General features: G+C 38.6%; 1 protein-coding gene across 1 annotated transcript; it reads right to left on the bottom strand.

Moving 5' to 3' along the window:
• On the bottom strand, positions 1-27,320 carry LOC140463718 (CUB and zona pellucida-like domain-containing protein 1). Its single transcript, XM_072558068.1, has 12 exons — positions 27,201-27,320; positions 21,636-21,665; positions 20,190-20,312; positions 18,585-18,611; positions 14,211-14,355; positions 10,057-10,265; positions 8,894-9,041; positions 7,204-7,412; positions 4,051-4,226; positions 3,174-3,574; positions 598-869; positions 1-448 (listed from the first exon to the last, which is right to left on the bottom strand). The coding sequence occupies exons 5-12, from the start codon at positions 14,246-14,248 to the stop codon at positions 297-299; spliced, it is 1,605 nt and encodes a 534-aa protein (XP_072414169.1). The 5' UTR covers positions 14,249-14,355; positions 18,585-18,611; positions 20,190-20,312; positions 21,636-21,665; positions 27,201-27,320; the 3' UTR covers positions 1-296.
• Positions 27,321-27,636: the final 316 nt, after the last annotated feature.

Raw genomic sequence — 27,636 nt, 5'->3', positions numbered from 1 at the left:
TCAAGCAGAAAAAAAACATTTTATTGTTTTGCTACTGATTATAGGCAACACATTTCTTTTGCAAAATATCTGAAGATAACAGAAACAATAGAACAAATAAATTCAACTACTGCATTCAAATTAATTCCTTCATTTAATGAGCTCTTGAATTTCATCCATGCAATAAGTTCAAGGTGGAATGGGAAGCAACATTTAACTCGTTCATTGTGATTATTGATTGATAGGATCCTTTCGGAGCTGAATTGCATGTGCTTTTCCATTTGGTGAGTGGCTATGCTTAGAACATTGTCTCCCAGCTACTCACAACCATAGTGCCTTTGTTGCTTCTTGTATTTTAGAACAGTGACAACCAAAACTGAAACAGCTACAACCAGAGCTATCAAAGACAGAACAAATGGCAAACTCGATTCGGTACTTGTCTCCACAGCTTCATTTACTTCTTCAAATCCTGAAAAAAAATTCAAAACCATTTATTTTTGACTGTATCAGTTATGACAGCTACAAAATGATGACTATTACTGCACATTCTGGAATACTAAGTTTCTAATTTAGCCCTTCTTTTGGTGATGTAATTAGCAAATAACTTGATTGACTCACCTTCCGCTTTATAATGTTTTAGATCTTTTTTCAGTTCAATAGGTCCTATTAGGACATCAGCGCTCCCCTTTGAGGAACTTAGGGCCCTTTTTTGTCGAGGCATGCATCCACGGTAACACCGAGAGGAATAATCATAAGCTTTACAGACCACAACTTTACATTGCAGGTAGACTGAAGGATGAAGGTTGAGGAATTTAAAGGCACTGAACTTGAATCGCGCAATGTTATTAGTTGGTGAAGGATAATTCCCATAAGTCCCATCCTTAACACACCTGTAAAAAAAACATTAATTTTAGAACACAAAATCCCAGTCCAAACTAAAGTTTCAATGAAAACAGAAATACATTGGTAAAATATAGCTGGGTATGTATTCAGCCAATGCACATGCAAACACTACCTTGCCATCAGTCATGAGCTCGCACTCATAATGTGTTAGATGAATGGGACCTGAAATCAGCAGTCTACCCACCACATTTAAACAAATAATTAAAGATCATTTCAACTTGTTAACAATTCTATTGACCTAAATAGTATGTTACCTATACCAAAATACACTTGGCATAGTTATGCGTAATTAGGTCAGAGTGGGAGTTGTTTGCAATGGCTGACGTGACATTAAACTGGGAAGGAAAGGGGGACACATCATTTGAAGTTCTTGTGCATATTGTGGTCCCACCCCCAAGATGTTAACCCCCTTCCTTCTCTACCACCTGCTGGCCAGAATTCTCCCTCCTTCACCTTTCCCTGGTCTCCACAATTCTTTGCTGTCCAAAAACCCCAGGCCTTAACTTTTCAAGGCGGATCCTCTTCAGGTTTCTTTCTGTACTCCTGGTCATGTACACGACTGAGACCTGGCACTGCTGCTGCCAGGAATGATGGAGCATGATCCCTCCATCCTAGGAGGAATACAAGATACTGTTCATTGCCTCCCAAGTTCTGTCTTTACTTCTATTAGCATTCTAAGATGAATCCCATCTGGTCTTGAAGACATATTCACTTTAAGTACAGCCGATCTTTCTAATATATCTTGTTTATCAGTTTTTAGCTTATCCAGAACCTCAACTAATTCCTATTTGACTACAATTTTGGTAGCATCCTCTTCCTTGGTAAAAGATATTAAATATACATTCAACACCTCAGACATGGACAAATCCATTTTGGTTCCTAATCAGCTGTATTCCACTTTTTACTAAGATACTACAATTTATAGAACATAGAACATAGAAAAGTACAGCACAGATCAGGCCCTTTAGCCCACAATGTTGTGCTGAAGTTTAATCCTAATGTTAAATATAGTAACTTAACTTACCCACCCCTCAACTCACTGCTATCCATGTGCATGTCTAGCAGTCGCTTAAATGTCCCCAATGACTCTGCTTCCACCACCACAGCTGGTAACGCATTCCATGCATTCACAACTCTCTGCGTAAAGAACCTACCTCTGATGTCTCCTTTATACCTTCCTCCTAATATCTTCAAACTATGACTCCTCATACCAGTCAATCCTGCCCTGGGGAAAAGTCTCTGGATATTGACTCTATCTATTCCATTCATTATTTTGTACACCTTGATCAGGTCTCCTCTCTTCCTCCTTCTCTCCAGAGAAAAAAGTCCAAGCTTATTCAACCTTTCTTCACAAGGCAAGCTCTCCAGTCCAGGCAGCATCCTGGTAAACCTTCTTTGCATCCTCTCCAAAGCCTCTGTATCTTTCCTATAGTAGGGCGACCATAACTAGACACAGTATGCCTATAAAAACTCTTGCATTTCTTTCTATGTTAGCTGCCAGTCTGTTCTCATACTATTTCCTTGTTGATCTTATTTATTTTTACAGATCCCTTCTGATTTTTCTATATTTAACCTAGTTTTTAAACATATTATCAAACATCTGTTATGCACATCTTATATCTGCTTCACCATATTGACAGAAAAAATCCCTAACAGTTCAATTTGTATCACATATTGCTTTCCCAATCTTCCTCCTGCTCGCCTGTACAGCTGTACTAGCTGTAGTGCTCTGGCTGTTAATCCTCTGAAGGACCCATCACTCAAATCTGAACACCGGCTGCAGAGCAAGATGCAGTCAGTGGAATATGGATGGAAAAAAAAGTTTGGTTTCATCAACATACAATGTTGAATGTAGAAGACATTAAGAGGAATAAAAGAACCTTGAATACTTAAATCAGAGCAGTTTCAGTCAGTGGACTGTTTGGAATCCATAATGTAAAGAGCCAAGTGTAAAGGAAACTTTAAAAGGTAGTTTGGGGTTAAACTAAGAATCATTTCATGGCTTTTTACAGTTTACACTTACAATCCATTAGATGTAAAGCAAGAAAGGGAAAATAGAGTATATTTTAAACTTTGTTCTGAGCGTACACCAACAAGAAAGCTTGTTCACATATTGAAATGTTAATGGAAATGCTGTTTGAGAAAGATTCAATTTGAAACAAACTTGTTTTTATGATACATGAATCACACAAAATAGCACATAAAATGTTACAGTTATTCTGGATTTCAAAATATTTCAGTTAGTCAGGAATATTTCTTGGAATTTTGATACGGGAATTAGCACTTCTTACCCATTTTTTATTAGATCATAGGCCTTTGGAGTCCAGTCAAAGTTATACGGTGATGCAGTGCAGGTGTCCACAAATACAACAAGGTACTGGTCTATACTGTGGAGGTCAACCTGCACATACAGGTTCTGCCTGAGGTCCACATAGTAAGGTGATTCTTGCACTGGCCTCATAAATGACGAAGACTCATAGAATCTCATGCTAATGTTAAACATGCCATATTGTGTGATATTATCCATGATGTCACCAGTTGTGTTTTCATTAGTCACATACATTATTTTAGACATTGAATCTTGTTGCATTTCACATCCAATATTGAACTGAAGGTTTGTTTCACGGGTTATAATTGAGTCAGATGGTGAAGATCGGATGGTGTTGAAATATGTGATACTGCCATTGTTTTCCTGCAAATATAGAATGCATCTTAAAATTTGATTTATTTCTAAGATTAAATATTTGACGCAGAGTAGAAGTAACGATGACTGAAATAATGTACTTTCAAAGTTAAAAAAATGACAAATTTACAACTGCAGAAAATGAAACTGTTGGAAGAGGTTTTTAAAAACATAGATGGGAGGCCATTATTGAGGAAGCTTTAATATCAAGTTGTACCAGAGGTTCTGAAGTTATCCAACACAATGGCAAACAACTCATCAAGTATCAGAGAACAGAATGGTTAGGTGAAACCACAGGTGTATATAATTTGAGCATCAAAATATTGCCTATTATGTTTGAAAGTATTTAAGCAAGGGCAATATTGTATTAGCTAAAAGTGTGGGAGGGTTCACCTTGAACATTTCTACAATTATGCCATCATGGGATATAAAGAATAATAACTGGTATTTAATGAATCCAGCCCTCCTACTACTGTTTTCCTTACCTGCCATCCTGTACCACATCTATCAAGTGGTATTTGGAAGATCACATCACTGGCTGTTATTATCGGTCTGCAGTTTTGATCATTCAGATAAAGATTTTGTTCGTTGAAACCCAGGAGGTTGAGGTAAGACCTACTAATTTTTGCTTCCATATAGTCTGATGAACAAGTTAACAAATCTGGAAAAAGATCAGAATCTGATCAATCTTATGCATTAGAAAGAAATCTGTTTGAAAGACCAAAAATCTGTGTGGACCTCAATATAGGAATGCATAATTTTAATGAATTTCTCTTTTACAATTGCAAGATTTTATAGAATTGTCACATTTTAATTCTTGTTAATTCAAGGTAAACTGGAACAATGAAAAAGGATATGGGACTTGCTATTGGTTCTGTCTGATAATAAGCATATGTGACCTGTTTGTCTTGAGCAGCAATTCCAGGCCTAGCCTGATTGAGACCCAATTGCCAGATTTCATATATGAATACAGAAGAGAAGCTTGCTTTGTTCTACATAAACTTATCTGGAGAACGCATGGACAGTAAAAGAATCTCAGAGAAAGAGACAAACTGGATTAGCTATGAAGAGGAGAGAGATATAGAGTTCTCTGTTAGCAACCAGATAGAAGGTGAATGAGAACATGTTCTCCAGTTGAATAGATGGGTGAAGATTTAAGGACACCAGAGGATTTGTCTTGGCATGGCTGAAAGAATGAATAACCAGAGTAGATGTTGCTGCTGGTCAGTCCAAGAATTCTTAGAAGACTGAGGGGAGTGACTTTCAATGCACACTGGATACTATAACTCAGCAAACTAGTTTGTTGGCTGCATGGAGTGACTTCGAAATGGTACCTATGAAGACTACAATTCTGCAGCGAGTGCAGTGTAAATTAGAGATGTGACGTAAGGCTTTTGATGGGGTGCTCTTAAGTAACTTTTTGTGGTTATGACATATTAACTGCATAACAAATAATGTTTAGTCATTGTTGATTTAGGCTGTGTTTCAGTAAAAGTTTCAAAAGTGACATCCTGCAAAAGTCTTGTGTGATCCTTCAAACTAGTCAGTGGATTTCAGATATCTTTGAGTGTTATAGGTCTCTGGGGAACACAATAGTCTTGATCAATACTCCCCACCATGTTGCTTCCAATTATTTTGCCCACAGCAGTGTTTCCACTCCACAACACCCATTCTCACATCAGTTTTAAAGGTTCTAAGGGTGTTCTTGGGTTTGACTAGTAAACTACTGTTAGTAATGCTTATTGCTGTAAGAAGTGGGTGGGTATGTCACCAATATTTAAAACCCAGAATACCAGCTTCAAATGGCAATCAATCACAGAGGGATCACCAAGCTTCACAACTTGGCCTTGATATTGGGAAATGACTATAAAGAGAGCACCTGACAGAAATTAGATTAGATTACTTACAGTGTGGAAACAGGCCCTTTGGCCCAACAAGTCCACACCGACCCGCCGAAGCGCAACCCACCCATACCCCTACATTTACCACTTACCTAACACTACGGGCAATTTAGCATGGCCAATTCACCTGACCTGCACATCTTTGGACTGTGGGAGGAAACCGGAGCACCTGGAGGAAACCCACGCAGACACGGGGAGAACGTGCAAACTCCACACAGTCTGCACTGCACAAATTGCACTGTGTCAGGCATGTTACAAGTTAATGCTTCTATCAAATACAGTTATATTTCTGCATTCTTATTTCAATTGATATTCTGTCTGTGAAATGGACATGTATAAATGCAAGAGTGCAGTTCATTCTCTGCTTTTGGCTATAAACAGTCTTTTTCTGTAGGTGCAGTTCAGTTTCAAAAAGGTTCTGCATAAAAACTCAGGACTAAAATCAAAAGATGTGGGGTCATGGAAGTATCAGAATGAACAACAAACTGGCAACAAACAATTAAATAAAAAGTAGCAATTCAACATAGTTATTTGATTGATAAATGGTGGTAAGTGCCGTTTCAGAAAGAATTGTGCTGCAAATGCTGTTTATCAAAATTCACATAAACAACTTGGATTTAAGAGTCAGAATTACAATTCAAATTGGAGTATAATTAAACATAAAGGTAGAAGCATTAATACAAGAAAGACCTGCAACAAGCTATAAGAAGAACTATAAGTGGGTGGCACAGTGGCACAATGGTTAGTACTGCTGCCTCACAGCACCAGAGACCCAGGTTCATTTTCCGCCTCAGGCGACTGTGTGGAGTTTGCACATTCTCCCTGTGTCTGCGTGGGTTTCCTCCGGGTGCTCCGGTTTCCTCCCACAGTCTAAAAATGTGCAAGTTAGGTGAATTGTCCATGCTAAATTGCCTGTAGTGTTAGGTGAAGGGGTAAATGTAGGGGAATGGGTCTGGGTGGGTTGTGCTTCGGCGGGTCGGTGTGGACTTGTTGGGCCAAAGGGCCTGTTTCCACACTGTAAGTAATCTAATCTAAAAAGATGTCAATAGACTTGCAAAATGCGATTGACAAAGGAATTTGAGCCTAGGTAAATGTGTGGTAATAGGTGTGGAAGTAAAATAAAGTTACAAACTGCCCAGGAAGTAAATGTATCAATGTGGTCTGGAACAAAAAAGATCTGATATAAATACACAAATTACTAAAAGTATTCACCCTGAGGTCTATTGAAAATGAAAGCGGTTGTATGAAACTTATATAGAGCAAAGTTAGATCATATTTGAAATGATGTGCCTAATTACCATCTCTATATTCAAGAAAGGTATGGGGAATTGTGCACAAAGGATTTTCTAGAATGTTCCCAGAAATTAAAGTTTATACTATGATGAAAGATTAAACTTTTGGGTCTTTTTAAACTAGCTCTCTGGGTAAATCAAGAGAAACTCTGGACATTTTCCATGAAAAGCCAAATTGTGATGATAGCTTCTTTGAAAAGAGATAGATTCGCAACTTGCTGCCACTGAATTGATACAGGCATTGGAATTCATGGGTGCACAACTTCAACTTTATACCTAAGCGGTAAATTGAAAATCTTTCTATGACTTTTTTGGCCTCATTTATTGTTAAAAGTATTGAAAAGAATTTCGAATTGGAATTCAAATAAGATGTATCAATTCATAATTTCACCACATTTCTTAAATTACATTGCAATTTTGACACAAGAAGTATAACAAGGCTCACCACCATCATTTGGTAGAACGTAGTAGCTTGCTGAAAACCCACGTCTAGTAACACTGGAATCAGTTCTAAAATAAACTGTCATACTGTTGGATGTGGATGTAAATGTCTCATCTGACCCACTGCAGAATTTTGAAAGCAAAACGGAATTTGTTGATGGTCCATCATATATTGCAATATAATCGTATGAGCAAGTTGATGAAACTTCCAGGCTGTAAAGAGAGTAATCAGAGATTGAAAATGAACTTACTTAATAAATAAAGCAATTTAAAGTATACTCGCATAGATAAGCACATTCAAGGAAATTTCAGGACCTAAAGAAAGAACATGAGAATTTTAAAATGCCTTTGTGGAATATGGGTCTTGCTGCCTATCCATATTAGTGGGGAGTACTCTCTTATCTTTTGGAAATAATTCAATGGAATCTTTTTCACCCACATCGTAGGTAGACAGGGCCTTATTTATAAAACTTATCTGTAGGACACTATCTGAAACGGTGCAGGGTTTCCTCTCATATTGGAGCCCCAGCCTTGGTTCTGGCACTCAAATCCTAGGACGTGAACTCAGAACCTTGCAATTTACTGACAAAAGTACTATCAACTGAGTCATGGCTAATAATCTCAATCAAAATAGTCCATTCTTTCAACATCACTGGTGTGCTTTGTGATTTTCATGAACTAACACTCTAAAATAGTCATATTAACAGTATCTTTCAACTTCTCAAGATTATCACACATATGATTAAAAATATTGTAGTGCTAATATCCATTGCTGAATCTAGCTGTTTGTAACTCATTCTCTGATATTTAACTATATTGATCTAAGTTAAGATTTGTCCAACAATCCCTTTGTTGTCTATTTTTATTTCATGAACTATTTTTATTTCAGAGAATTTGTTTACCTTTCCCTTTGATGTCTGACTAATTGGTCCATATCACTTTGAATGCTTCCAGACTCCCTAACACTTGTTACTGGATCACATCTGTAAATTTTCTAACAATAAAATGCTAATCTCTATTCAACTAAGCACCAGCCAGGGAGGAATGATTTCTGATATGTTTCAGTTAATCATGTGTTGTTTCTTGATGACAAAAGTGAGAATGCCCTTTACTGTTTTTTGAAAGGGTATAATTCAGTTTAAAAGTATTTCTTTGGGGCCAGGAATTCTTAACACTCAGTAGCAAATTACTGGATGCAAGTTGAGTGAATCCATCGGAGAGCAAGAGAGAGTAATTTTATTTGTCATTTCTACTATATACAACTGATACAGTAAAAAACGAGACAGTGTTCCTCCAGGACCAAGGTGCTACATGAACAAATACAAACTACACGATCATACAGAGTGCAGCATAATGTGCATAAGAAGTGCAAAACATGCAAATTACAGTGTAATAGAAAAATGATAATTAATAGACATTGTTCTAGCAGCAATTCAAAGTTGTGCAAAGATTTCAGATGGAAAAGAGTCCAATCACACAGTTTTAAGGAGCCTGATAGCTTGGGGAAAGAAACTGTTGTGCAGTGTGGCCATGAGAGACTGAATGCTCTGGTATATTCTGCTGGATGGCAGGAGGGAGAAGGGTTTGAGTGAGGGATGTGTGGGGTCTTCCACAATTCAACAATCGTGAATTAACAGAACATACTCCACTTGTCACCCACATTAAAATATGATAGTGAAAACATATTTACTTACTCAACATAGGTGAATTTCAGCTTTATTCTTTGGTCGCTATCCCCTCTTATATACCAAATGCATTGTTCATTATCTTCGTAAAAGTATGGGTAATTGGGACTCGTAAAAGACCCATATGCAGTTTCAAGATAGCCTCCACATGATCCATCTATTAACAATAAGGAAATGTACTAGAATACATGGCAATACACTGATTTTTACCCCTGCCAAAAGTTTTTATCAATTTTCTTCAGCATTAGAAAATGTTCACACATATTCCTGAGCCTTCTCTACTATCAAATCTGATGATGATTTATCTTCCTCCCTGCATAGTATTTCTCAAAGCTAATCATTCCTTGCTACCATAATGTTGAACAAATACCAGGTACCATCTTGTACCGGGTTCAAATTATTGTTGATTTCCTTCACCATGAATGGTTATGAGTGAACTGTTGAGGCATCACAGCTGACCATGTTTCAGATTTCACCAGATGCCCATTCTCAATAAATACTAATGACAGCTACTGGGAAGTTATCTTCATTAGCCTCCCTAGTCTATCTAAACTCTAAGGCCAACAACACACCTACCATGGCCTTAGCTAAGAGCAAAACCCAAACGGCAACTAAATTCCTTTTAGTATGGCTTTGTTTTTGGGGACTGTTTGGTGGAGCCAAATTTCTATTCTACCATATATTACTGAACAAAATAAAGTTTCTTTTTGATTCTGAATTGCTGGTTTCAGGGAGCATTCCAATTATAATTTAGTTTAGAAAGGCATCATGTGTTATACAGGCTTGGTGGGCTGAAGGGCCTGTTCTTGTGCTATGCTGTTCTTTGTTCTTTGAAAAAGAGAAAAAAAAATGTGACGATAACCTATTTTAAATAGGTGGCAGATTCACAACTTGTTACTACAATGTGAAGTAAACATTGTGATAGAATGCAATGGAAATAAACTGGGCAATCTTTATAATGGGTGCACAACTTCAAGCTTACTTTTACATCTGCATGGTAACTGAATTTTAATCTGACTTTTTGTCTTCTTTTCTATTTAAATATACCAACAAAGCTTTTCAAATTGGAATTTCAATGTTTAAAACACATCAATTCCTAATTTCTCAATATTTCTTCTGGATTTGGAGTATAGTTCTGGTATTTGGAGATAAGAATTATCAAAAAAACTTACCATCGCTGTCTGGTACAGTGTAATAGTATGCTGAAAACCCACTTCTAGTAACACTGGAGTCAGTTCTAAAATAAATTGTCATACTATTGGATGATGATGCAAATCTCAGATTTGATCCTTGACAAAATTTTGAAAGCAAATCACTATGTATAGATGATCCATCAAAAATTTCAATATAATCAAATGAGCAACTTGAAGTAACTTCCAATCTGTAACAAGAAAGAACAGAGTTTGAAATTTAATGTAGCAGCAATTTATTGATTGTTGTTACTCAACTTACTTTGTGAATTTTACTTTTTATAGATACCCCCTCTTGTACCAATGCAATTAGCAGGCATTTTGGGGTTTAAGCAAAGAACATCAGAAAATACTGGGCATATGAAAGGAAAGACTTGAATTATAAAGCACATTTCATGACTAGCAGGCATCTCAAAACACTTCAAAGTCAATGAAATACTTATGAATTGTAGACTTTGTTGTAATGTTGGAAACATTGTAGACAGAGTACAGACAGTAAAATCCCACAAAAAGCAACATGGTAATCTATTTTCACGACATTGAATGCAGAAAAAATCTCTACTCTCTTTTGAAATAGTGGCATAGAACTTTCTATATCGACCGAGGCAGGCAGACAGGACCTCAGTTTCATGTTCATTCACCAGACAGCATGACTGACATCGAAGAGGTTCCTCTCACACCTGAACATCAGTCTTGATTTTTATCTTCAAGTTCTGGAACAAGACGTGAATCCAGGAACATGTGATGAGGTGAGAAGGTTGTTCTGAGTCATCACTTGCACACATATAATGCATCTTATTCCTTTCTTTCAACAGACCTAATGTGATTTGAGATTTCTTTTGGCAAAATCTTTAAAAAATATAATTTAAATTCTTTTCTAACCTTTCAATACTGTCAAACATGTAATTGAGAATCTATCTCGTTCCAATTTTGTTGCTCTATTGTGATTGCTTTATTCCCACACATAATAATTCCGAACACATCTTCAGCAGTTATAGAGTCATAGAGATGTACAGCATGAAAACAGACCCTTTGGTCCAACCTGTCCACGCCAACCAGATATCCTAACCCAATCTAGTCCCACCTGCCAGCACCTGGCCCATATCTCTCCAAACCCTTCCTATTCATATACCCATCCAAATGCCTCTTAAATGTTGCAATTGTACCAGCCTCCACCACATCCTCTGACAGCTCATTCCATACACGTACCACCCTCTGTGTGAAAAGGGTGCCCCTTAGGTCTCTTTTATATCTTTCCCCTCTTACCCTAAACCCTCTAGTTCTGGACTCCCTGACCACAGGGAAAAGACTTTGTCTATTTATCCTATCCATGTCCCTCATAATTTTGTAAACCTCTATAAATCACCCCTCAGCCTCCGACGCTCCAGGGAAAACAGCCTCAGCCTGTTCAGCCTCTCCCTGTAGCTCAGATCCTCCAACCCTTGCAACATCCTTGTAAATCTTTTCTGAACCCTTTCAAGTTTCACAACGTCTTTCCGATAGGAAAGAGACCAGAATTGTGCTCCCAATTCAAAATTAAACAGCTTCCTTACACCCTGAGTATAAACTCTTTGATATATTCATGGAAAGACCTGGTTTGTTTCTGTTAGTTCTTATTGAAGTGTAGAATGCATGACAGGAACTCTGCAACTTCAGGGGAAGATATAGCAGAAACATTGGACAGACTGAGCATATAATTTTTCCATTACAGATACAGAGCAAAATGGGGAAACTCTAGAGGAAATTCTAAGCTTAAGTCCTACTGTTCCTCTCTGGCTTCTATACAATGGAACACTGTCTATGATACAAAGTAGGAAGAAAACCTGTTTTGACTTGTCATAAAATGTCTTTGAGATGTGTCTTAATATTTGCTTGCCATTGTAGATAGTGACTTCACATTGATGGAATATTTTCAATTAATGATTAACAGTCAAATCTTTTGATCTTCTAATTTCCACAAATAAACAATCCTTTGTTGTATACACTCGATTATCTTTCTTGTTCCATTCATTTATACTAAAAACAGAAAATGATGGAAATATCTCATACTTCTGGTCTCCTCAGAAGAATGACAAACTGCTTTAAATTAATATTGTATTTCTCTCTACAATCCCTGCCATACTTTCTGAACTTTTATTTCTGTTTTCATTTCAGTAATTTATATTTATCACATACTCAAAGTGTGGTTTGTCTCCCGATCCTTCTGCTATGATTTTATCATTGCATTTATCTCATTAAGATCTATTGGCCTTTTCTTGTGAAGTCTGATTGGTCCTTATCACGTTGAACAGATTCTCTGACACTTGTTACTAGGTAACATTAATAAGTTTCCTCACAGTGAAATGCTGATTTCTATTCAATTAAACTCCAGCTAGGCAGGAAAGAATTCTGATCTGGTGCTTCAGTAAGTCATGTGGGATTTTTTTGGTCCCTGTACTGTTCCTGACATTTACACCACACCTGGCAGCCTGGGGGCTGATGGTGTCTCACTTTATGGGCATTGATTTGGAAGTCCTGCCGGAGGGAGTAATCCACAGGCAGGTCTTCCACCTCCCCCAGCACCAGTGGTGGAGGCCGAAATACCAGACCATGTCAGCCTGGCACGAGTTGTCACCCAAGTTAGAACCATCTGGAGGAATGCACATCACTATCGGAAGAAGGTGAACATCCTTCTCTATACCACCAGAGTAAGTGCTGCCATCTTCTATTCAATATCTCAAACTCACTCTGCAAGAGTACTCATCTCCCACTAGGGCACATAATCCAACATTTCCTTCCTTCACACACTCTCTCACACACACTGTTCAACCCCCAACAGACCAAATCCTACATTCCCTTGGCACTGTTCACTCAATCGTGTGGGACACGTCCCTACCTGCACAAGCGATAGCTATGCCAACCACTTTTATCTCACATAATAAGGCTCACATAGCCTTTCCAATTCTAGGATGCAAAATGTCCACAATAAGCAAAAGAATCAAGATGGGTGATAACTTCCCCATCATTCAGCTCCTTACGTCTTTTGGACAAGTGGATTCTGACTGACTACCTCAAGCAGGACTTAAACTGGTATTGGAGATCATCTTTGACTTACTGTTCCAGCATCACAAGCAAAGGCTATTTCCCTTGCCTTGACTGAGGCTTGCTGACCAGTATAACAGGCTTCCTGGTTTTGTGTCTGCAGTAAACAGCAAGGTGACATAGCAGTAATATAAGCCTGGTATCTCTGTTTGAGAGGGTAAGCATGGATATGTAAGTAAAGGCAATGCAAGATAACGATAGTATGAGCATCCAGGTAGGCGGAAACTGAGAGAAAACTGTGACAGTGAGCAGAGAGTCCAGAGATGTAGTCTGTTCCAATCAGCCTGGGCGTGTGTCCCTGAGCACGCAGTGACCTCGCTCCAGCAATACAATAACACTTGTTGATGCTGCCAGAGGTGCAACAATGAAATGCATGAGCATCCTTTAGGTGGATAAGCGGTCTGTCATGAGAGGACTTAAGAGGAGGGCACATGTTAGATGCTAATGTCTGTAGTGGGGGTGTGTGTGGTCATTTGCCATTACGCATTTCCTGAGATGCTGGTATCTGTTTTTCAACATGAAGATCTTTTGGAGCTGAATTAGCAAGGTGCTCACTCTGGTTTGCTTGTTGGGTTTACTTGATGTTGAGCTTGTTTGGCGAGATTAGTAAAATAGGAGGCTGAATAATAACGTGGTGAGTTGTGACATTAATAAGGGTGTTTAACTGGCAATAGTGATCATTAATTGGCATTGTGACACTTCTGAGTGAGAAACTTGTCAGGCCTGGTTGTGAAAAGCATAAACATGGAACAAAATGATCTTGATATCAAGGTGGGCCTCACGGCACTTGTTTGATTCTCCCTCAGACCCCTGTAAGATCCCATACATTGTTCCTTGTTGACAACAGGGAGAATAGCTCCTTGCTGACTTTCTGAAGGGTATATTTCAATTTCATTATATCTTCTGGAGACCAAAAATACTTGGCACTCAACATAAAATTATCGATTTCCCCCAGAGTATTGTTGCAATTTAAGTGAATCAGCAATGATTAATTGATACCAATACTTCTGTCAATATTCAGCGTAACATATAAAAGTGGAAACAATTTTACTTACTGTATGTTAGTGAATACCAGCTGTATTCTTTGGTTCATATACCTCCTTATGTACCAAATACACACTGCATTATTTGGATAGTTGAATGGATAATTGGGACTACTGATTGTCCCATTTGGAGCATCCAGGTACCCTCCACAATTAGCTATTGCCAGAAAGGAAATAGATCAGTACATGGCAAAAGAACAATCTATTCTTTTCTTCTTTCTTTTCCCAAAGTATTCACTAATTTTCCTGAACATAAAATATCTAAGTAGGCATTACTTCACACCTCAGGTTTTGAGGAAGGGTCACTCAACCTGAAACATTAACTCTGATTTCCATCCACAGATGCTGCCAGATCTGCTGAGCTTTTCCAGCAATTTCTGCTTTTGTTTCTGATTTACAGCATCTGCAGTTCTTTCAGTTTTATTACTTCAGATCAGGTTGGTGATTCAACTTGTCACAAACCATTCGTTCAATAGATGTGGCATTATTGGTTAGGCCAGCATTTATTACCCAGTCCTAATTACCATTGAGAAAGTGATGGTGAGCTTCATTTTTGATCCACAGCAATCCTTAGGCACACCTGCAGTGCTTTTGAGGAAGAGCATTACAGGATTTTGACCTGGTGATACTGAAGGAACAGTGATACTTAAACAATTCAGAATGGTGTGTGACTTAGAAGAGAACACACAGGTAGTGGTGCTCCCTTGCAAATGCTGCCCTTCTCCTTACAGATGGTAGACATTGTGGGTTTGGATGGTACAGTTAATGGAGTTGCTGCACTGTCCCATAGATGGCGCCTATTTGTTGCCACTTTCAGATGTGGATGGAATGAATATTTAAGGTGTGGATTGAGTTGTAATCAAGAGGGCTGCTGTTTCTGTGATGGTGTCTCTTGTTGGAGCTACACACATCCAGGCAAGTGGAAAAAATTCTGTCACAATCATGGGTTGAGGCTTGAAGATGGTGGACAAACTTTGCAAATTCAGAAGGGGAGTTACTCACCACTGAATTCATAGCCTTTGACCTGCTCTTGTAGCCACAGTAGTTTTAGAACTGGTCCAGTTCCATTTCTAGTGAATATGATTGTGGGTAATCCTTCTTTCCTGGGAATTTCTGCTTTTGTTTCTGATTTACAGCATCTGCAGTTCTTTCAGTTTTATTACTTCAGATCAGGTTGGTGATTCAACTTGTCACAAACCATTCGTTCAATAGATGCGGCATTATTGGTTAGGCCAGCATTTATTGCCCAGTCCTAATTACCATTGAGAAAGTGATGGTGAGCTTCATTTTTGATCCACAGCAATCCTTAGGCACACCTGCAGTGCTTTTGAGGAAGAGCATTACAGGATTTTGACCTGGTGATACTGAAGGAACAGTGATACTTAAACAATTCAGAATTCTTTCCTGGGAATCTCTGCTGCTTGTTACCAGGCGCCATCTAGTTAGATTCTCATGTCACTGTCGACCTGCCTTGACTCTTGACAGTGAATATTCACAGGATAACCAACAGCTGAGTAGGATTCTGATTTCACCAGAATTCCGTGCCAGGCATTACTAGTGGCAGCCAGGGAAAAGCTTGATCACACCTCTACATTAAAGCCCAAGGTCATCTGGATACTGAGCCCAATAATACTCTACCATTGCTTTTGCTAAAACCAGATAACATAATTGTTAATATAATAATTCATAATCAACAAAAAATGTTTATATAAACCGACAGAAAGTATCCCAAATATCAATGTGTAGACTTTGTTGTCCTCTTGCATAAAAAGGTTCATAAAGTTTTGTAATATTTAGGTGTGAATGTTAATACCATACTGTAGAAGAATTGAAACATGCAGCCATGTGGCATTTCTACTCAAATTTAATCTACTGTGCCTATTCTTCATTGAACTGTTTTCTTTTGCTGCTGCATTGCACACCATTTGGTTTCTGCATTGTAAAGACAATTCTCCAGTTGTGTTTGCACAGTTTCTAGCTTGTGAACTTGGATATCTATCTTTCCCTGTAACTGTCAAGTTTTCATTTCTCAATTATATCAAGTTATTGACAATAGTGGCTCCATTGTTGAGTAACTCAGCAACAGTTTGGGCTCATATGTAGAGTGACAACATGGTGAAATAGCAGGAAGTAATTTTATCCAAGCAGAAGTGATAGTGTGCACAGATTGAGAGATCCTGCCATTCTGTTTGGAATGGAGATATTGAAGCAAAAGTCAAATCACATCTGGAGTTTTAGGCTTACATAACAAAGGATACAAATGCATTAGAAGCAGTACATAGAAAGTTTACTCAATTAATACTCGGAATGCAAGGTCTATCTTATGAGAACTGGTTGTATCCATTTAAGGTGAGAAGAGTGAGAGGTGATCTTACTGAAACGTATAAGTTCTCAACAGGACTTGACAGAGTGATTTCCTTTGTGAGGGAGACTAGAATGAGGTACACAGTGTAAAATTAATCAGTTGTCTATTTAAGTCTGATGAGGATAATTTTCCCTCAGAGGGCAGTGAGTCTATGAAACTCTCTTCCCAGGGAGCAGTGCAGGCAGGGATATTTAAAATGATGCTAGGGTTCAAAAGATTAAAGCAAAGATGAAATGGGGGATATGTGTTGGTTAACCATAAACAAATAATTAACAAGTTGTGACAAGTAGAACAGATACAATACATTGAAACTGCAACATGAAAATAGGCTCTTGGCCCCAATAAAACTATAACAACTTTTGCCCACCAATTAAATAATTAACTGCATTCATATTAGCTTTTTATTTACATGTTTCGTCAACCCTTTTTCCACTTACTCCATCTAATCTTGAATACTGACATAGCTTCTACTTAATCACTGACCCAGGAAATGATTTGTACCTACTCAATACCCTGTGATTGAAAATGGCACCCAGGGTGTCATTCTTAATATCATATATTTTATTTTGTATCTATTGCCCTCACTTTAAATCAGTGAACAACTTTGAACAGTGTGCTTCCATTTGTCCTATTGCATTCATCAAGGTCCGCAGATGGATGGGAACACCACCATATTGCAAATTTCCCACAAGGCTACAAACCATCCTGACATAGAACTTGTTACAATTTCCTCACTGTCGTGAGTTAAAACTCCAGAAACTGCCTTCCTAATAGCATTCTGGGTTTACCGCGCCAAATAGACTACAGCAGCTCCAGTCAGTGAGTCACCACCGCCTACTCCAGAACAATTAAGGATGAGCTGGCATTGTCAGTGATGCACACATCCTATGAAAAGATCTGAAAACTTCTCATAATTATAAACAGTTCTATTACCCTGTAAACTCTCTTCAACCACAAACAATGATCCAATTATTTAACTCTTTCTTGATTTTTGCATTTTCTTAGACAAAGCAACATTTGAGTGAATTTATCTAAAATGTTCCAATGTTTATATGCCTTGCTACAGTATGGGGCATAATTTATTATTGTAACCCTTTATCATGATATGGATGTCACCATACAGGCTAGCATTTATTGATCCTTCTAAATACACTTGAGGATATATTGCGGGACCCCTCATTGAACTGCTGCAGTCCATATAGTAAAAGTATTCCTATACTTCTGTCAAGTCAACAGTTTCAGGATTTTGATCCAGTCATAATGGATGAATGATGACATATTGAAAAGATGTGAGACTTTGAGGGCGGTTTGGAGATGGTGATATTCCCAAGAACCAACTGCTATTCTTCTTGTTGGCAGTGAATGTTGCAGCTTTGACTGGCGCTGTCAAAAGGACTTCTGAAGTTGCTACAGCGCATCCTACGCATTGTACACACTGCAGCAAAGGGACACCCATGATGGATGGTTTTAATATTTAAACTAATGGATGGGCTGCCAATCAACTAGGTTTTGAGTCCTGGGTGATATCAATGACCTTGCATTGTTTTTGCAACTGCAACCAACAAGGAAAGTGTCGAATCTTCAATCTGTCCTCGACTCGTGTTTCTGACTGAATGATTAAGGCTTTGGGAAGTCAGGAGGGGATCCACTTGCTACAGAATAACTGGCTCTGACATGGTCTGAATGACACCATGTTATTGAGGCTGATCCCATGGAGTCGTTACTGGTGCTGCTTAGACTGTTCATTTTATTTGGATGGGGATGAGTGATGATAATACTATCGATTGTCAAAGATAGCTGATATAACACTCTACCTGGTGTCTCAATATTCAATAATGTCTTCTCTACTTATTATGATGGCATTTAAATATATAAAGATCTAATCAATACTAAATATGATTTATTTGTCGATTTAAGCCCCCATTCTGGTCTATTAAGTGAATTTTGGAAAACAACAACATTGACATATTCACTCTGGGTTGCAAACTACTAAACAGCAAATGCATTGAAATTTTACTTACGGCTAGATGTAGTGGTATAACAGTATCCTATGAATAACAGAATTAAAAACGGTAGGTTAGTATCTCAGAAATTCAAATCCAAGTTAACATGTATTTGACTAACCAGGAACTAAGAGTAATTTTTCAAACTTGCCTTATAGGCAGGAAGACATACAGCAACTGTAAATCAAATTGCACTGCGTATCACCCTCTATCCATTTCAGCTCCTCAGGGGAACAGGATCACTGCTTGGACAGCCCTTGAAAACGACTTCTGTCTTGACCTCAATTCCAAGAACACCTTTACTCTGAAAACTTCCACATGAACAACAATTGCACCTATCATTGACCCTAGTAATTCCCTAACTGCCAGTAGAAACAGATTTTCTCCAGCATTTATCCCCAAGTACCTTTTAACAGGTGGTACCTTCCCCAGGGATACCGTCATTCTTGGCTTGGGTATGATAAAAATCTTGATTCCGAACCTGACCTCTGAAACAACTTGACTGAGCATTGAGTTCCGGAACACCTTGACTTTTAACCTTAACTTCATGATAATTTTGTTCCACCCTTCAATCTCAGGAACAGCCATAGTTTTGCAGTCCATCCCAGAAGCATTGTAAATTCTGGTGTTGACTCTGGGACAGCATTCACCTCTGCCATCTATCCCATTATTTTAGACTGAGGAAACCTTTGGCTGTTGATATTGATCTTGTGAACTTGTTCACTCTTGACATCAATTCCAGGAACAGACGTACAGCTTCCCTCACTCTTAAAAAAAATGTGCTCCTGTCCTCAGCCTCATTGAGATACTTTTAACTTTTGCAGCTGACCTTCCACATTGTACAACAACACATTTGAACATAATTGGTGAATCATCCAATATTGTCCATTCTCCAGGTTACACGTAACCAAACCTGGTTATCATTACCTCAACTTCGCCCTTGTCTTAATGTTTATTCAGCTGCTCAGTTTTGGATAATCCCGACAGAAAGAGGTCATATGACCCATAGTATCTGCACTGACCCTCTGAAGAGCATCCCACCCCAAACCCAATCCTCTACCCTACCTCCCTCCCATTTATCTCTCAGTACCTATTGCATTCTCAGCTACCTTCCCCATAGCCCCACCCCCCTCCCATTTATCTCTCAGCTCCCCAGCCCACAAGCCTCATTCCTGATGAAAGGCTTATCCCCAAAATGTCGATTCTCCTGCTCCTCGGATGCTGTCTGACCTACTTTGCTTTTCCAGCATCACACTATCCCCATATCCCCACATTTAGCATGGCCAATCCACCTAGCCTGCACATCTTCATGGGAGGAAACTGGAGTAATCGAGAGAAACTCAAATAAATACAGGGAGACTGTGTCAACACACAGTCACCCAAGGCTGGAATCGAACCCTGGTCCCTGGTACTAACCCTGTGCCATTGTGCCTTCTTTTCCTAAGTCTCTGCTCTCAGCTTCATAAGGCATTCTTCATGTGTCTTCTCCTTTACTAAGTCTCATTGTGGAAGATTGACTAGGCCAAATAATTTGATCTAACTGTGAAAGGTATTGACTCATTTCATTTTTGAATTTGAACAAGCATAGAAATGCCAGCATCAGTGTTTTAAAAGTTTGCTTACCATTACCCAAGTAAGAGCAGTGGTCGCAGAAATCAATGCAACAGTTGCCATTATACCAACAGTTGTAATCACAGGAACAACCTGAAGAATTTCCTCCGCAGCTGTATCTGCATGAGCCGTATCCTGTCATACAGGAAATGGTAAGTTACATCTGAAATTATTTTCCCAACAAAGATGTTACAAACATACTGATTAAGAGTCTTCTTTGAGGTTCTGTGACTAGATGCAGAGGCTGGCCGGGGCAGGGAGACACTGGCAGGGAGGGGAGGGGGAGCATGCCAAGAATCAGAAGTTCTGGTGGGGCTGAGCACATAACAGTAAAGGAATCTTGACGGTCATTTAATATTCACTGCGTCCAAGTAATCCATTGAAAAGGCAGCAAATGACAAATACTTTTTGTTTCCCATTGAATAAAATAGTAGGTCAACAATGTGCACATGTACATTACATTGCTTTCTCTGCAAAAAATTTCTAGCATTCTACTTTGACACTCCTCCTTGCTGCTTCCCAAACTTTTACATTTCATTGATAAACACCCTGCCTGTTTACATTTTTTTAAAAATGTGTTCACAGTATGGGAGTTGCTGACTATGTCAGCTTTTATTGCCCATCCCTGAGTGTCTTTGATAAAGCATGTCATGGAACTGCTGCAGTCCTTGGGGGGGTAGGTATTCCCACCCAGAGCCAGTCAAAATCTGCACCTTAACTGATAATAATACACTGACCTAGAGAAATTGGATTTGAAAGAGAATGTTTTCGATTCCCAGCCGGTCAGTGGCCATTGTAATGAAAATGTTATGGTTGGCAGAGAAAACTTAATACTTGTTATTAATCAGAGTACCAAATGAGAAAATAGAATGTGTTTTCTTGCCAATGCCATAGATGTTACTTTTCCTGGTTTTAACATTTTAGGATAAATGTTTTTGACTGCACCACTCTCAGATAATCAGGATTTTCACATGTGCAGTTGCCAGGAGGAAATGTGCCATCTTACAACCAGAAAATTTACTCTTTAACCTCAGTTTCACTCCTCCACTTCATGTCAGACTGTGAAATAGTGTAATAACTCCTGTGTCACTGATTATTCCCAGTGTGAATACATTAGCATAGTCATTGCAAATATAAGATGCAACAAACCTTTAAGGAACTGGAAGAAGAAAGCAAACCACTGAGCAAAGGAAAATCAGCTGAAAGTGCATGAACCTGAAAACGTATCAAAGTCTCAGATGCACATGTTTTGGAGATGATAAATGGAATACTGTCTGGAACAAAGCTCACAGTAATATCCATATGATGTGACAGGTACATTAGAAGAGATCAAAACAGAGAAATGCAGTGAATGTTTGTCAAGAGATATTGTTACTTTCAAGAAGAAGTCTTATTCACTTAGAAAATTTATCAGAAAAGTAAAAAGGTATCAGATTTATCCATGCAAATATTACTCACCAACAGTAGTGCCAATAGCATTGCAATATCCTGCATAGGAACACAATTATTTTGTTTTGCTGAGAGTTTTTAAACAATTCAGCCACATTTATGCATTGATCAACACTAATTTAAGCCCTTTTAAAAATTACAATTATTCAGATGGCCCTGACTGGCATGGTTAGCATCACCAATGATTAAAATCACGTCTGGGTTTCACGTACTCGTTATTTGTTTAGGATCATATAATGATATAAACGTGAAAAAGCTTGTGAATCAGTCTAATTTCTCTTGGGCAAAGATTTGCATCATTTGTGAGTTAGGGACATATAATAGACATTACCATGCAAAGTGCCTGTTAGCACTCATTAAGGAGATTGAGTGATGACTTAGTGTCTGGCAAGAGTCAAACACCCTCCCCTCACCTCAAACAACAAATTGGGAGTTAAATTCTCATTGCAGAGGAGTTCAAACACTACTTAAAGATTTATCACTTTTATGGCTAGAGGTTTAAAAAATATTATTGAAACACATTGGGCCTTTTTCTCAGACTTCACCAGCAATCAATATTTAACCCTGAATTTGCCTGAGGACTTCAATACAAAGAATAAATGTTATATACTCCACCATACTGGATAGCTTTGAGCAGTTAGCAGAAGAAAGGGAGTGTTTGAAACTGGAAGATTGCCATGAGTTTTATTTGGTTTGCAAAAGAAATGGAAGGAACAAGTGAGTCCAGGACAGCACCAGATGCTGTGAAGAGAGACAAATAGGAGGGAGAGGAAGGTGTAGTGGACTCCCGCTCCCTATGGGCACACATATTCTCTGGGTCTCATCCACCGTGGCATCCAAAATTGTTTTGCCCTCTCACTTGGGCCCTGAAAATTCCTGAAAGGAACCCGATCACTGACTCTAACTTATAAAGTTTTAAATTAAATAGCATACACAGCAGCGGAGTATTATGGAGAGGATACATACATTTGTCCAGTCTGCTGAAAGGGAGTTGGCCTAGTCCCCTGTGCCTTTGGACACAGTGGATACAATTGAAAGTTTACTTAAAGGGCCAAGTAAAGCTCAAGTAACTCACTGTGATTGACTAGCTGCCACTGGCAGGGTGTTAGCTCTTCCAACTCCCATCATCCTTCAGGGTAAATGGCCCCTTGGTGGCATGAGTCTAACACACTGACTGGTGGCGCAAATCTCTGTACCAGCCCAGCTCCATACCCACCCATAATGGGGATGAAGATTCTGATCATAGTGTTCAGAGAAAAAATACTAGCTTTTCCATTAGAAAGTCTAACCACGATATATATTATCCACATACAATGAATTTATTGCTGCACTATTTTAAAGAATATGACAGAAATAAATTTCAACATCTTAATATTACAACAATCTTATTTTTAAGAACTTCAGTATTTGCAAATATTTCTTAATATCCAAATCACACTCCTGTAAAATGTGATATGAAACTGTCAGCATTTTCCATTTCTGTCTCTCTAGTGATCTCCTCTTTCTTAGTGAAATTAACCTCACCATCCTTCATGGTAAAGCAGCAGAACACACTCAACAGGTTTAAAAAAGAGATTTAAAGGCCAGCCTCCTATAACTGCACTGAGTCCCTGTTAATCAGACTGACCTAGTCTCAATATCTGAGTCCAACATAAATATGTCTTGACAATTATGTAATTTTATATACTGCAGAAAAAAGTCTCCCTTTTTCAGAAATAAATTGCACTAGCTCATAGAATGAGCAAGAATCTTCAATAAAATGGTAACTCTGATATATTTTAATATTTTGTTTGTTATCAATAACATAAATTTAACTATTTAATTATTGATAAGAGTCCTGCGATGTTTGAAAATCAGGCTTTAAGCTTGTAGAAATTAAAATTCTACCTCTTTCATCCTCACCACGTGCTTTTATTGAAAGGCCTTAATTCAGACGGCTCCAGAACTGCTCCTATTATTTCCATTACACACTTACAAGCTTCCTTAAGAATCTTCTGTGAAACATTTACTCTTGAAACACTAGCCGGCTGTGACTAGTGTGGCACTGCAACGATCAGTACTTGGCCCAAACTGTTCACAATGGCTTGGACGTAGGGATCAAATGTAATGTTTCCAAATTTGTGGATGAGACAACGAATATGTGCTGTGGGAAAAATCTAATAGCTTCAGGAAGATTTGGACAGGTTTGTGAATGGTAAAAACAAGGCAGATGGAATATAATCTGGAAAATATGGGGTTATCCACTTTAGTAGGAGAAACAGAGGAGCAGAGTATTTCTTTGATGTTCAGAGATTGCCATGCGTAGATGTATAAAGGAACCTAGGTGTCCTTATTCATACTTCACTGAATACTTCCATGCAGGTGCAACAAGCTATTAGGAAGGCTAATGAAATGTTAGCCTTTGAAGCAAGATGATTTGAGTTATAGGCTCATAGGGTCATAGAGCTTTACAGCATGGAAATAGACCATTCGGTCTAACTCATCCATGAGGACCGGATATCCTAAATGAATCTAGTCCTGTTTGGCAGCACATCGCTCAAATCCCTCTAAACCCTTCCCATTCGTATACCCATCCAGATATTTTTTAAATATTGCAATTGTACCAGCTTCCAATCACTTCCTCTGGAAGCTCACTCCATACATGCAACAACCTCTGTGTGAAAAAGTTGCCCCTTAGGTCCCTTTTAAAACTTTCCCCTCTCACCTTAAACCTATGCCCTCGAGTATTGGACTGCCCCATCCCAGGGAAAAGACCTTGTCTATTCACCCTATACATGACCCTCATGATTTTATAAACATCTATAATGTCACCCCTCAGCTTCCAACGTAGCAGAGAAAATAGTCCAAGCTATTCAGCCTCTCCCTGTAGCTCAAATTCTCTAACCCTGGCAATATACTTGTAAATCTTTTCTGAACCCTTTCAAGTTTCACAACATCATTCTTATAGCAGGGAGACCAGAACTACATGCAATATTTCAACAGTGGCCTAACTATTGCCCTGTACAGGCACAACATGACCTCTCAACTGCTATACTCAATTCCCTGACCAATAAAGGCAAGCATACCAAGCGCCTTCTTCACTACCTTATCTACCTGTAACTCTACTTTCAAGGAGCTATGAACCTGCACTCCAAGGTCTTTTTGTTCAACAACACTCCCTCGGACCTTCCCATCAAGTGTATAAGAATGGCTAAGGTTTGCTTTCCCAAAATACAGCACCTCGCATGTATCTGAATTAAACTCCATCTGCCACTTCTCAGCTCATTGGCCCATCTGATCAAATCCCGATGTAATCTGAGGTAACCTTTTTTGTTGCCTGCAACTCCTTTTGCAAGGAACTATGAACCTGTGCTCCAAGGTCGCTTTGTTCAGCAACCTCCCCAGGATCTTACCATTTAGTGTATAAGTCCTGTTAAGATTTGGCTTTCAAAAATGCAGCACCTCACATTTGTCTAAATTAAACTTCATCTGTCACTTCTCAGCTCACTGACCCATCTGATCAAGATTCTGTTGTACTCTGAGGTAACCTTCTGTGCTTTTGCTACACCTCCAATTTTGGTGTCATCTGCAAACTTACTAACTATGCCTCCTATGTTCACATCCAAACCATTTATATAAATGATGAAAAGAGATGAACCCAGCAATGATCCTTGTGGCACACTGCTGGCTGAAGGCCTCCAGTCCAAAAAGCAACCCTCTACCAGCACCCTCTGTTTTCTACCTTCAAACCAGTTTTGTATCTGGATGGCTGGATTCTCACTGTATTCCATGTGATCTAACCTTGCTAACCAGTCTACCCTGAGGAACCTTGTCAAATGCCTTAGTGAAGTCCATATAGATCATATCCACAGCTCTGTCTTCATCAATCCTCTTTGTTACTTCAAAAGATTAATTCAAGTTAGTGAGACATGATTTCCCACGGACAAAGCCACATTGACTATCCCTAATCAGCCCTTGCCTTTCCAAATGCATGTAAATTCTGTCACTTTGGATTCCCTCCAACAACTTGCCCATCACCAATGTGAGGCTCTCTGGTCTGTAGTTCTCTGGCTTTTCCGTACCACCTTCCTTAAACAATGGCTCCATGTTAGCCAACCTCCAGTCTTTCAGCACCTCATCTGTGGCTAACAAAGATCCAAATTCAAGAGTAGTGGAGTCTTCAGTGTACTGGTGCTTGATTAAACTGCATCTGGAGTACTGTGTACAGTTTTGGCCTCCTTTTCTCAGGAAAGATAGTATTGTCTCTGAAGGAGTGCAACAAAGGTTCACCAGACCTGTTCCCAGAGTGATGGGACTGTCTTACAAAGAGAGATTGGGCAAATTATGCCTGTGCTCTCGAGAGTTTCAAAGAATGAGAGATGGCTTCATCGAAACATATTCCTTTTCTACCCCAAGCCCTTCTTGGAGTGTTTTGATTAACATTGCCTCATGTCTTAAGAGATCCTACTTTTAGTATTGAGGCATCATTTAACTCTTAAAATTTAAAATCCAAAACTTGTCAGTGCAATATGTAATCATAAATCTTTGTTTCTTTTTCTCTTTCTTTTGTGTAATAAACTTACGTTCTTTTGTTCAAAGTACATTGGCAGCCCATGGAATTATGTTCAGTATCCGACGACCACAGTCACAAAATTGCAAAAATAAAACTGATGGTCTGTCAAACCAGGTTTCACTCTAAGGTCTGACACAACCAGGATTATCATCAGCTGATATCATAATAATAGTATCAGGTAAATAGTTGACAACGGTTTAATGTTGGGCTGATGGGTGGTTGTTCCTATCACTAAATGTGTGTCCAGCTCCATGAGTCTGAGCAAGGACTGTGACAGGGACTAAAGTGATCAAACATATAGACTGAAGTCAAATCAGTGTTAGACACTGACTGACATTGTGATCCATCTACTTTGTTTATTTCCAGTACACTCTCCTAATGTCTGCTCAATGCTCTCACCAAAATCAAGTCTGTATCGAGTCGTTAGCACATTGGATGATATGGAATCAAATTTTGCTGCCACTCTGTTTCAGACTAAGCAGGACCCCCATGATGATGATACATTCAACACAATGACAAAGAGCAAGCAATCTGAGCGGAACACTTGAAGTACAAAGCAAGGCTTCACCACTCGCTGAAAATGTCACCAATTCTAAACATCAAGAGAAATTCTTCATGTTCTTATTCTTAGTAAAACCCAGTTGAAATCTGACCCTGACAGGAAGATGGATGTTCTTGATGATCTACTGTATAATTTCCAGGACTTAGTTCTAATGCATGTCCAATGCCCTCACCAAACATCAGGACTGCATCAACTCACTGGAAACCTGGGTGTGATGCAAAACTACTTCTCAGCCACCGTGCTTCAGGCTGATCCAGATTTTTGAAACACTACAGCACAGAACTGTCCTGATCATAATATCATAGAACACATCACATACTGCAGAATAGAAATCACACACTATCTGAACTTAACTACACAAAAGCTTTCTACATGTCCCATTCTACAGTTTATCATGTATTTTTACAATTATAATACACAACTAAATATAAATTTAAACGTTCACTAAAAATCCACATACCAGAATTAATGTAGTAACACTGATCACAGAAATCTGGGCAGCAGTTGCCAGAGTAAGCACAGTTGTAATCGCAGGAACATAGTGCATAACTTCCTCCACAGTTGTATCGGCATGAAACAATATCTGTAATGGAGTGAAAGCTAAAATTAGTCAAAAGTTATCTTGCTTATAAACCAAATTACAGACTATAATAATCAGAGAAATATAATAAACTTCCTTCATTGAAAAGTGAATGAATACATTTTCTTGAAAATATTTTCCTTACCTGCTGTCCCTGCTGTTCCAGGAAGCACAGTCAAAATATAAAAAATAATGCATTAGTAACAGGAATACTTGCCATCGGACTTCAAGCTCCAACAGCATGTGGTCATTTTAACAATATTAAACAAAGAAGAAGATTTGATCTGATATAACGTTTTGCCAATTGTTTGAAATT

The sequence above is a fragment of the Chiloscyllium punctatum genome, chromosome 38, assembly GCF_047496795.1.
Source record: "Chiloscyllium punctatum isolate Juve2018m chromosome 38, sChiPun1.3, whole genome shotgun sequence".
In the NCBI taxonomy this organism is placed as follows: Eukaryota; Metazoa; Chordata; class Chondrichthyes; order Orectolobiformes; family Hemiscylliidae; genus Chiloscyllium; species Chiloscyllium punctatum.
This window is presented reverse-complemented; position numbering and strand designations above follow the sequence as displayed.

Coding starts and splice junctions, on each gene's coding strand:
- LOC140463718 (XM_072558068.1), bottom strand. CDS start 14,248: ATGAACCAAAGAATACAGCTGGTATTCACTAACATACA. Junction 7,413..8,893: donor CTGAAATTCACCTATGTTGA/GTAAGTAAATAT, acceptor CTCTCTTTACAG/CCTGGAAGTTTCATCAACTT. Junction 4,227..7,203: donor CGTTCTACCAAATGATGGTG/GTGAGCCTTGTT, acceptor ATCTTTTTCCAG/ATTTGTTAACTTGTTCATCA.